Source organism: Antennarius striatus, chromosome 11 (assembly GCF_040054535.1).
Source record: "Antennarius striatus isolate MH-2024 chromosome 11, ASM4005453v1, whole genome shotgun sequence".
NCBI classification, from domain to species: domain Eukaryota; kingdom Metazoa; phylum Chordata; class Actinopteri; order Lophiiformes; family Antennariidae; genus Antennarius; species Antennarius striatus.
The window spans coordinates 20,614,716-20,626,990 of NC_090786.1; the positions used below are offsets into that span (position 1 = coordinate 20,614,716).

At 40.6% G+C, this 12,275-nt stretch overlaps 1 protein-coding gene across 1 annotated transcript; it reads right to left on the reverse strand.

Moving 5' to 3' along the window:
* Positions 1-6,131: 6,131 nt before the first annotated feature.
* On the reverse strand, positions 6,132-11,907 carry fignl1 (fidgetin-like 1). The gene is made up of 2 exons (XM_068327844.1): positions 11,853-11,907; positions 6,132-8,406 (listed from the first exon to the last, which is right to left on the reverse strand). The coding sequence occupies exon 2, from the start codon at positions 8,387-8,389 to the stop codon at positions 6,461-6,463; it is 1,929 nt and encodes a 642-aa protein (XP_068183945.1). The 5' UTR covers positions 8,390-8,406; positions 11,853-11,907; the 3' UTR covers positions 6,132-6,460.
* Between the last annotated feature and the right edge of the window lie 368 nt (positions 11,908-12,275).

Genomic DNA, 12,275 nt, shown 5'->3' on the forward strand with positions numbered 1-12,275 from the left:
GGAATTTCCAATAATTGAATCTCACCACAGCAGAAAAGTCACAAACAGCGAGGTTTACAACAAAACAATATTAGCTAAAAATTTTATAAAGGTCAGGAAACATTTTCAACTGGAATCAGTTGGTTTGTAACATCACTCAAAAGTACTGAATTGTAAGATCCCCAGAAAAAGAAGCTGAACATTATTTAATAATATGGATAATATTTCAAATGTTCAGTTTATTATAACTCATACATTTTATATTAAAAACGTGGTATACATTAAATTCTCTTTAGTATAGTATCTTTACTTATTTATAGCTTTTTGTCCAGAATTCTAATAATGGGAAATCGTTTGTTGGGGCATATTTTATTTTTTGTCATTTTAAAAAATGTTTGATAAATAAATAAAAAAAACATTTCATGGTGATGCTCAGTTTTTTTCAATTTTATGCCCAACAGCAGCTGATTTAAGTTTTCGCGAGCCTTTAAAATTTGATACAAGACATTTATGGCCTGAAGCTCCAAACCATCTTTTTGTTTCTCTTTTTGAGGTTATAAAAATCATTTAAGTTCTGTCAATTGAAAAGAATTGTGTTATTATATCTTAATTTACTAACCAGAACAAATTAATATGGTGTTTACACAAAGGCCGATTTGATAAAACTATGATATCAAGAAATGCTGATAGTGTAAACTGCATGCACAGATTAAGAGTGTGTGTGCTGCTTATAGTTTGGATCTCCCCCATGCATATACACACACACACACAGCTTGTGGACATGTGCCACGTCCAGGACCTTAAGAGTCCTGTGGTCCTCTGAGAAGTGGCGGCAGCAGAGAGCGAAGACATGCAGGAAGGCACTGGAGCAGAAGGCAGGGGCCGGGGCTCTGAGGACCAGGCCTGTAGACAGGCTTAGGAACTCGAGGCCGTTGTGCCGCGACAACCTCATCCAGATGGCTGCTGTGTGATTTAGCAGAAACAGAAAGCAGCTGTGGCCAGCGCGGAGCCTCCACTAGCCCCCCTCCACACTTGACTGGGACCCAGCAGGAGAGGGTGGGGATTTGCATGAGAGTGATAATCGGGCCAACTAACTCTCAAATTCCCTTTCAGCCATTGAACCAAAATTATCCTTTAGGACCCAAAATAAAACCGTTTTCATTGTATTGCGAAGAAGATTTGCAGCATGACTGTCATTCATATCTAAAACAGATAATACATGACTAACTATGAATCTTGATGCCGCTGCTTCAACGAGTGTTGCTATAGTATAGTTGAGACAGACGGTTGATACGGCAACACAGTGAGTAGCGCTGCTGCCTCACAGCCAGAAGGTTCTCGGATCTTTTCTATGTGGAGTTTGCCTCTTCTCCCCATTGGTACCCCAACTTCTTCCAATCACCAAAAACATGCAGGAGAGGAGAACTGGTGACTTCAAATTGACTGAGTGACAATATTGTTGTTGCTCTTTCTCGTATATATAGTATATATGTGTGTGTGTGTGTGTGTGTGTGTGTGTGTGTGTGTGTGTGTGTGTGTGTGTGTGTGTGTGTGTGTGTGTGTGTGTGTGTGTTTTGTGTCAGCCCCCAGATTTGACCACTGCTGCCGAGCCCCAGTCTTCCACCATATGGCCCCTTCCTCAGCCCATACCCTATGGATCCAGCCTGCACCAGAAGAATTCTCTGCATCTGTCCAGGTCCAGCTGTGGCGGGTCCCTGTGTACGGAGGTGCCTGAGGTGGGGGAGTCGTGTGACTGCTTTCAATGCTGGCTCAACATTTCAACAGTATGGCCAACCTTACATCTAAAATATTTATCAGCAACTTGACAAAAGATGAAAAATAAATGAAAGTCTTTTTCGTGGTCTTCCAGATTCTCAAGGATAGTTTCATTAAATTTACATGACTACTTTATTTAATGTGTGTAAAATCTATACTTGTCCTCTTAATTGTCAGTGTACTTATGAAGCACTCAACTAAAAGAAAATAAGCCAGTAATGTTAACATTCTCTACCACTTGCGTGTGTATAAACTAAATTTTAGTTGTAGGGAGGAGAGGAAGTATTCGTGTCTTCATTAAAACTGAATCAGAATTACATTCAAATTTTAATAACTGACTTTATGCCAGTTACAAACCCTGTAGATTAGTCACGACAAAAGTTATAGAGCTCCTGCTTCTCAATAAAGGAATGTTTTGCACCAAAAGAAGTTATTTTTGAATGTATTTTTGAAGTTATTACTAAAAGGATGAAAGACAAAGCTCATCTTCTTAAATATCACATCCTGGATTACTTTTGTGTTGCCCTGCTTCGCTTAACATGATTATCAGCATCAGGAATACTATCGGACAATGACACTTAAGCAGGGTGGCAGTGGGTAGCGATGTTACCTTGCAGCAAGGTGTGCAGATTTGAATCTTTCTGTGTGTTTGCATGTTCTCCTCATGTCTCTGTGGGTTCCTGTCCAGGTTCTCCAGCTTCCTCCCACCTCCAAAAACATGCAGCTAAGATGAACTGATCACACCAAATTGTCTGTAGGGGTGAGTGTGTGTGTGTGAGTGGTTGTTTGTCTTTTGTACGGCTTCATGATGAGCTGGCGTCTCTTCCATAGTGTACCCCACCTCTAGCCTGCTACAAGCTGAGATAGGTTCCAGGAGTCTCGTGACCCGCACGACAGACAAGTACAGTAGCTATAGACAAGACGATCGGCCTACGAAAAAATAGATGGATGGATGGAAACTTGAAGACAGGGGTGTCCGGACCTTTTGTAAGGTGAAGGTGAACGGGTTCAAGGACCAACAGCCGCTCAGTGCATCATCCCAGTCTGTTTGGTTGGTCTGGTTGGACAGCAGTGGTAGACATTTGTAGAGCTGGGAGTCACTTAGTCTGAATTGCAAATGGCTCTTGTTCAAGTTCATAACACAGAATTATGATGAGCCAAAAAAGCTTAACAGTTTTGTTGCAAATGTCCATATCTGTTGAAATTTGCCCAGCTGCTGGTGAAAAGACATGACAGAGAGCTGCAGGTGTTGCTGCCCTACACACTGTTACACTGAAGCTCCATCAGGTGAGGTGCAGTGTCACCAGGGTCTATGGTGAACAGAATATAAACAACACGTCCTTTTTGATAGTGGTAAAATCCCTAAAGCGGTTATTGAACTCACCAGCAAGGTAGACGCCATGTCTGTTGCAAACTGCTTCATTTGCACACCTGTGTTACCCTCACCTCACAGGGTGAAACCATGACGTCCCAGAGCTGGGAAATATTTGGCGCTGGGTTTCTTTAGTGACAAGCATCTCATGAAACGTTGTAGTGATGTCCAAAAGGATGTGATGTGTGCAACTAGTTGGCTCACTACACTATTTTCCTTGAAGGCTGACCTTCAGTGAATATGCTTTGTCATGTCAGCCAAAATAGCCAAGTCTGCCATCCATTTGGTGTTTGACAGTTTTTGCATCAGTTGTCCCTTTTCAGACAAAAACTGCCCAGTTTCCCCTTTAAGAGGACATTATCACTACGGTGTGGTTCTCCTGCCCGACCACCTCACATCTTTGTGATTGCTTATATCATCATATTCATCTGTATTTGGGTTTCTTCAATTTTTGGGGGGTAGCTCCCAGATAGCTGTTTATTTGTATTAGCATGTACAAGTAATAAAAGTATTAGTATTTTTCTGGAAGCTGCAACTTGATTGTCAACTCTCCAGATAAAGGGTCAGAAGTTCATAAAACACCTCCTTCAGACAGCTAAGTGTAGGCCGCAAACACCTGCAAAGCTCTTTGGAGTGACAACCACTCCCAAGTGAGAGTAACGGCATCTCACAGCATGGGCTGTGATTGGTCCATCAATCAGTTTCTTCTTCTTTGAAGGTAATGGCAGTTGACAGACATGTTACACAACGCTGCCTCCATGAGTTCAGAAGAGGAACTGCATGCTCAATTTGTGGACTACGGTGAGCCAAATGTAACACAATTTAGATATAAGGCACAGGTCACATAAAATCTGATCTCAGGCCGTGATTGGCCCGCAGACCAGACTTTGGACATGCCTGCTTATGAGGAAGGTTATGTGCAGAATACAATTCTTAACAAAGGGATCACATGCTCCTCTGTGTCAGTTAAGGACGATGATCCAATCGGTAAAGTCACACTGCATGTGGCTGAGTGTTTCCTATGTCTACCTGATATTTGCTATTCCAGAGAAAATTGCTTATGCTGATTTGATTTCATATACATTTATATTAAATCAATTCTGATGCAGATTCCGCAAGAGCGAGAATAAAGTTAATGCAAATTAGTTTGCTGATTGCTTCTTCAGGGTTCATAAAGTTTTTGATAATTATATATCGAAAAAATTAAGGAATTGATTAGTTGATCTTAATTAAGAAATCATGCATCAGTGTCACAATAAAGATGTTCTCAAGGCACTCTTTACAAAGTCTATGTTTGCAAAAAAATCAATAGCACTGTCGTGTATGCTTTTAAATAGCACTGCTGAAAAACAGACAAACGGACATGGATGAAAACAACCTCTATGATTTGAGGCAATAATGGAAAATTAATCAATCGATATAAAGATATAATCACTCATAATCCAGATGACGGGGATCATCTACATTTGAAGCGACCCTACTGGGCCACATGGTTCAGGAGCTTGGATTGCTTCACAGACCCTGAATGAGGTGGACATCAGAGGTTAAACAGACTCCATCTCCCTCCTGCTCCACTTCCAACATACACCTCACTACTGTCAGGACCCAAGACTTAGAGATCTGAACCGGAGCACAGAGACAGTCACTCTGCCTGCTTCCTCCTTTCCCAACAGATGCTATAATCAAGGCAGAGTAGACCATTAATATAATTGTTTTATTGCTATTTTCAATAGGAAGCACACTTTGTATGACAGATTTTTGCCATCTCAAGCAGGTTATCTCTTCAGATACAGAATGCTACACGAGCAATCAATAAAACACGTGTTATAATAAGCTCTCTCCCTGACATTGTTCTCTGAATTGCTCTTGTTCTCTCAGGTCAATACGTTCTATCAAAAACATGCCCATAAATATCAAAGCAGTTCCAGTGGGACCCTGGACACTGGTGGGACTCCTGCTGCCTCATCCAACACGTTGTGTATTAAGTCAATTTTTAGTGTTGATTGGGGCTACTGGTGGCTACTGAGTCATTATCTGGGCTTTACATCTCTTCTGTCAATATTTGTTGAGTCTTTGGTCTCTGAGCTAGTTATTTGTGACAAACAAACCACTACACTGTTTATTAGTGTTTCTGTCTTTCTGAGTTTCTCTCATGTTTGTTTCACAAAAGGTGGCTCATGCCCTCTTTGAAGGGAAAGACTGTAGGCATCATTTGTTCATTTAAATTGGAGACTGGACTGTAATCGTCACTTGTCTTACACTACGCGTATTTCATGAGGAAAAGACATAAGCTTCACAATTGTGGGGGCGGCACTGGCTCAGTAGTAGAGCGGGCGGTAGAGCAGGTCGTCCAGTGTCTTAAGATAGGCAGTTCGATTCCCGCTCCCGCCCAAAAAACACCCGCAGGTGAGCTGACAGTGGGAGGTGTCAGTTCACCTCCAGAGCACTGCCGAGGCACCCTTGAGCAATGCGCCATTCCCCTTACAAGTTGCTCATTTTGGCGCACCACGAAGGAGCTGCCCGCCACTGTACCTCCCTTGCATGCGTACAAGCCCCTTGTGTGTGTTTGTGTGTTCAAGGCCTGTACACACATATACTGTATATGCATGATTTTAACTAACTAGAGTGCCACTAATTTCCCTGCTGGGATTAAAATCAGTATATAAAATTTTTAAAAAATTGACAAGCATTCTGTGTGACAAAGTTGGGAACATTTTGTGAATTAATGCTAAATATACATAATGTTCAACCAAAAAAGTGTATAAGACACTTTTTTTTAATTGAATTTCAAGAGAAAGTTGTGCCCAAACTACAAAGCAAATTGAGGATCTAACAGGACAGAACAGCAGTCATTACAAATATTTTTCAAAAATATTTCAACACTTGAATTAATAATGAATTGCACATCAGGTAAAATGAATTTCACTTTAATGTTTACTTTGCTGAAAAACAGTCATTTTTAATATTCTTATATCCAACAGATTTCAAAGCAAGTGTACCACAACAAAGACCTCTGAATAAGGATGACTAGAATACTGTACATGTACAGCTGGCTGCCTAAATATGTATACAAGCAGTTTAGAAGGTTTAAGAAGGAATCTGTAAAGGCCTACTGCAGGACAACCCGTTTTGCGTATCAGAGTCATGGTGAACTTGACCCTATTCTCCTGTAAGTCATCATTGTTTGGCATCAAACTATGTACTTTGTGTGCAATAAATACATTACATCTATAGATTCCTCTGTACCTAGAACTTTAATCTCACTGCAGTTCAAACTAACAGGTATAACTGTAACAGAGGTACAATAGTTTAATCTGTAAGACATAGCACAGTTTAATATCCACATCCAAAAGTCTTATTCCATTCTTCATAGAGCTCCAAGTCTTTTGAGGACACACTGGGGCGGACAGTCTTCAGGGCCTCCTGGAAGTCACAGTACAGGATTGGTCGCACCTGATCTGCACTAATATTGGAGATGTCACCCATGTGGATACTACGGATTGGTCCCAGTGCTGCCTCTTTACACAGTTGGGTCATGTCAGCCCCTGAGAAACCCTCAGTGGCTGTTACCACACTGTCCAGCTCTTGGTCTCTCAGTTGGTTTTTCACTTGAGCCATGAGATTAGTCACAATATGTGATCTAGCAGCTGCCTCAGGTAGGGGAATATATAATCTCTTTGCTAGGCGTCTTCGGGCAGCCTCATCAATTTCCTGAGGCCTGTTGGTGGCACCCACCACCAAGATGCGATCCTCAGCTCCTGTGGCTGCCCCATCCAGCTGAACCAAAAACTCTGTCTTTATCCGACGAGATGAGTCATGCTCCCCATCCGTCCTCTGGGACAACAGCGAGTCAATTTCATCTATGAAAATGACAGCAGGCTGGTGGCAGCGGGCAATGGCAAATAGGGCTCGGACCAGTTTTTCTCCTTCGCCCACCCACTTGGATGTGAGTGATGAAGCACTAATGCTAAAGAAGGTGGCACCTGACTGACAAGCTATGCATTTTCCTATTAGTGTTTTTCCAGTTCCTGGAGGTCCAAATAACAGTATGCCTTTAGGAGGACCACGGAGACCAGTAAATATGTCAGGCCGCAGCATCGGCCAAACCACAATCTCCTTTATGGTTGTTTTAGCAAACTCGAGACCAGCTATGTCATCCCAGGCAACAGGACTCCCATGGTCCATTATCTCATTCATGATCAGATCAATTATCTTTGGCTCAAAGTTTTTAAGACGCTCATCCACGATCGGCAATGCCTGGTTAGAGTCATGACTCATCTCACCGTCTTCCTCCTCCTGTCGTGGAATTGGTGACACAAATTTTGAGAATGTACCTCGAGGTCTGTGAGCACCAAGAGATTTCTTCAGGGTCGCTACCGGACCAGCGATCTGGCCTTTCTGGGTATTTTGCGAATATTTTTTCTGCTGATCAACGATTAATTGTTCATGAGCGGTTCTGAAGTTGGTTCCAGCTGGCAAGTCAGTACCTGCTTGAACTCTATGTTGCCCCCTTCCACTATTCCAACTATCTGGGCTGGAAAAATTCTTCCGTTTTGATGGGTTAGAGGTGGAGAAGGAGGGCTGATAATTTTGTGTGGTTCCTGCTTGACCATTGTTTCCCTGTGGTAGAACAGAGTAAGGATGGCTAAATGCAGACTGAGATTTGGAGCCTGACTTTGGATTACCCGGCACACTCTCAAAACCTGGTTTCAGAGATGTAATATTCGCAGCAAGGTTACTGACGTGGAAGTCCACCTCTGTTTTTGGTTGTGGTGGTCCTAACGGTTTGAGCAGCGCAGCCTCTGACCTGACTGTGTTAAAGGGAGCAGACAGGGAACTGCTTCTGCTCTCTTGCCCAACACATATGTCAAAATCTCCTGGGGCCACCATAGGGCCTCCTTCTCCCGTTCCTCCCTGAATTATCTTCTGAACGCAGGGCAAACCAAGCCCAGTCTCCATGGTCAGGGATGACTCCCATTTGTCGCTGTAATTCTTCTGACTGCGGGCCAGATGCAGTGCACTTTCTGCATAGTTATTTAGTCCTGTGCGGAGGTCATCTGAGTCCACCACTGCAGCATAACGCTCCGAGTAGGTCCTGAAGAGGCTGGTCATGCCGGCCTGTGAGAGTTGGGAGTCTGCCCATGCATATTGAATGGAGAGGATGTGGGCCTGGTTAACACTGGCCATCTGTTCAGGTGTACAGTTACCAGAAGAAATATCAAAGGACCTCCTTTGCCAGTTGTCCAGGTGTGTGCTACTCATGCCTGGCCTGCTCCTGTCTGGTGAAGGAGGGGACAAATGTTATTAAAAATACATGACGTCAGTAAACAGCAAGGCACATTTCACATTACCCATAAATGTAGGAATTTCCTGATGTGTATCTACATGTTACAGAAATTGGATTATTTAGAACTGCAATTAGATAAAATTTGAAATGGAGCAACAGAAAAAAGAAAATTAATCAAATTAAAGCAGTAGAAGCTGAGATGCAAATATTTAGTCAACAGAATGGGTCAAGCTTCCTAAAGATTGGATGCCACCAATTAGCATCCCAACCAAATTAACAATTATAGGCTCAGACAGTAATTGCCTGAAAAACACCCAATTAATTTTCAGAATTACAGAATGCTTTGTCTATGACTCAGTATACATAACCAGAGTCTATACCTCAAGAATCAAGGAGAACAATACACATTAAAGAAAAACATCAATGAAAAACTTGTTTGTTTTCATTTCAGTTACTGAGATGTTCAAGAATGAGATCTGGTACCTTTTCTCTTTCTGTGTGCAAAAAAACAGAAAAACATTAGTGAGCACTACAAATCAATTTGGAGGAAATATTAATCAAGCATAAGGATATATTATTCCTGCAGGCTCAACAAAATATATTATTATTAATTCATTTTCGAGATCACTAAATCCCACAAGAACAGTTTCAACAACACAATGAAAGATCACTCCCCAGCCCCATTAAACACTGTTTAAATGACTGCAAACTCCAAATAATTCTACTTCCTGATTGGCATCCTTCCTACATACATTTAAAAATCAGATGCTGTTAAAACACTGTACCAGCCTTCATAGATTTACTTCAGCAGTTGAGGCTCTTGATATATTTTGCCTAAAGGATCTGTCCTTGGTTCTTCGGTCACTTGGTTGTTTTGTTAAGAAAAACCATGGAAACCCTCTAACCTGACACCAGAGGGTGCTTCATTTTTTTTAACCTCCTTCGAACGTGGTTCAAATGATGTTATAGTTAAGTCAAATGAACATTTATTAAAATAGTACTCATATCATTATGTTACTAATGCTTTTCATATTTGCAATTAATCAAATCCATTTTTGCCACTGTTGTGTTGCAATGGTGATGTTATAAGGGCCAACTGCATGCTGGGTGCTATTTTAGCATACAGTGTAAACTAATTGGGCAAGATGACACTTCACAGAATGCTCGTATGATCGAAATTAAATGAGCTGCTCTTTATAGTTCATCTACTGACAAGGCATAAGATCTGAGAAATTTTTAGTTTTCTTTTAACTATTCTGAATATGTATGTTGTAGATAATGAATGTAAGTACTGTATAGCAAATGTAAATGCTTAAACTGGAACATAAGTTTGTACATGAAAGTATTTATGAAACTTGGCTGAAATGCGGGATTTTTTCCAGAGGTACCAGAACCTTATTACCAAAGTCAAGTGATGCCTACCACTGAGCTGTATGCATTTTTTTACTGAAGAAATCTACAGGATTGCAAATTCAGTTAAGAAATATGAAGACTGTCTAATAAGTAGACCACAAATGAGTCACAGCTGACCAACGAATTCCATTACAGGTAGTCCTCAACATACAAACAAGGTAGAGGAGAAAGGATGACAAAGGGGGCGAGTTATTTATTTCACCAAAACCAAACACTGACTTCAAAATACAAATCAGGACAAAATATCTATATTCTCTGAAACATGTCACTGCACCACCTGCCGCCATCCAACCAACTACAGCCTTGTACCAACGGCAAGGATGCTAATAGCTATCACAGCAGACTTACGGGCATCACAGAGCCACATGAAAGTTGAATAACCACCCAAGCAGACACACACACACACACCTACGGACAATTTGGAACCAACCAATCCACCTGAAGTGCATATTTTTGGAGGTGGGAGGAAACCGGAGAGAACGCAGACATGGGGAGCAAATGCAAACTGCATAGTAAGGACTCAAATCCAGAACCTTTTTTCTGTGAGACAACACTATGGCTTCCACCATAATCTCTTCTATAGGTTCTGGTCAGTACATATGCAGCAGTATTCTGGATCAGCTAGAGAGCCTTCAAAGACTTATTCAGACAGCCTGGTTATAGGAAATTACAGCAGTCGAGCATGAATGTAACAAAAGCATTGGTATATACTGTACATGTATATGTATTGTATGTATTACATATTTTTTGGAATAAATGCGGTTGACATTTAAGATGATACACAAGTGAAAGAAGTTTGTCCCAGAAATTTGTTTTAAATGTGAGTTAAAGGACATATCTTAAAACTTAAAGCCTGGATTATTTTAGCTGGAGGTGTAGTTATAGCTTTAGATTGTGTATTTCTGAGACAATGGGAAGTCAGCACAGCAAACTTGCTTTTTTACATGTCACACAGATAGCAGGAAAGAGCATGGCAAGCTGAAGAAGCAAGAGATGCCATGATTATTAGCTAGGCTATAGGCAGAGGAGACGGAATAGAACCAGATTTAGATGCAATGTTAGCAACAGAGTGATAAGAGGTCACTCAATACTTGAGCTGAACAACTATAACAAATATTTCAATCATAGTTGATAGTATTAATAAAGGCTTTGATGGATTAATAAGAAAAGCGACTAGAAATGCTGCAAATCACATACAAGAAGTTGAACTTTTGCAAAATGCTTTCCATTTCACACTATCATCCTGACATTCCACGTCGTAAAATGTTTCGGATCACAATTATAATGAAATCCCTTTCAATGGCCAGCAATATTTTGTATATGTTCATTAAAAATGCTATCCATGCATTTCTAAGAACAACTTCCATCTGAAAATATTAAATATTTTTCTAGAACAATTTGTGGTGGTGATGACCTAATGATGCTTTAGTTATTTACATGACAACATATTCAATGAATCATATTATCACCTGATGAACCCAAATATCAGAAATAGTGGAACACCCCCAGTCAGAAGAATGAGGCCCCACTGATGTCTAATGTTTGATGTCTCAAAGTAAATAAGGCAAGGGATTAACAAAACCTAAGCACTAAACCCAAACATATTTAATTTCATGAACTGTTAATTTCATGAACTGAGAAATGTTCTTATCCCACTTTAAATTTAGGTAGAGATGCTTCTTTTATGTCTATAAGGTAGTCCAGTGTATGGTTACTCAAAAGCTGCACACTAAAAGTTCATCAGTGTCACAGTTTCATTCTGTCTGTCGGTCTAAAAGTAAAGACCAGGTTTCACAGGTCGGACCCCTGGGGGTCCAGTGATGAACTCATGACATCAGTACAGCTCCCACTGGATTCACATTTAGCCTCCACAAACTTCACTTCCGGTAGAGCAGCGACAGACAGACACGACAACCGACAAGCAGAGACGACAACACCCGCGGCGGGTGACAGAGCCGAAGCTGAAGGACGTCACTTACTGCCAACATCTCCAAATGTTCCGTCAATAAAACAAAAACTACTCACCAATACTCCCGTTTCCCGCGTTGTTTGCGTTTCTTCTTCTTCTTGTTCCTGTTCTTCTTCTTCTGTGCTCGCTACTGCCACCCTCTGACTGACTCTATGTTACAGTACGTATTGTATATGTTGTTGATCACAATGTAGAAATTACATTGTAATCATAAATTATATTTATGTTATTCTGAAAAATTCTTCCTGCATTAATGTGTTTCTGAATAAATACCCTATTTTAAATTTTCATTTTTACAAATTTCACAATAACGTGTCTGTTATATTTTTTAATATGTCTAATTCTTTCTTTTATATTGAAAAAATTGACATATTTTTTAAAATTCTGCTAAAGCCCCTAAAAATTGAACCAATCCTTTTGGGATACTACCCTTTTTTTGAAAAAAAAAATTTTTTTTTTTCATTTACAATTTATTATGC

What these genes read in the sequence shown, in the direction of transcription:
- fignl1 (XM_068327844.1), bottom strand. Translation starts at nt 8,389, where the DNA reads ATGAGTAGCACACACCTGGACAACTGGCAAAGGAGGTCCTTTGATATT.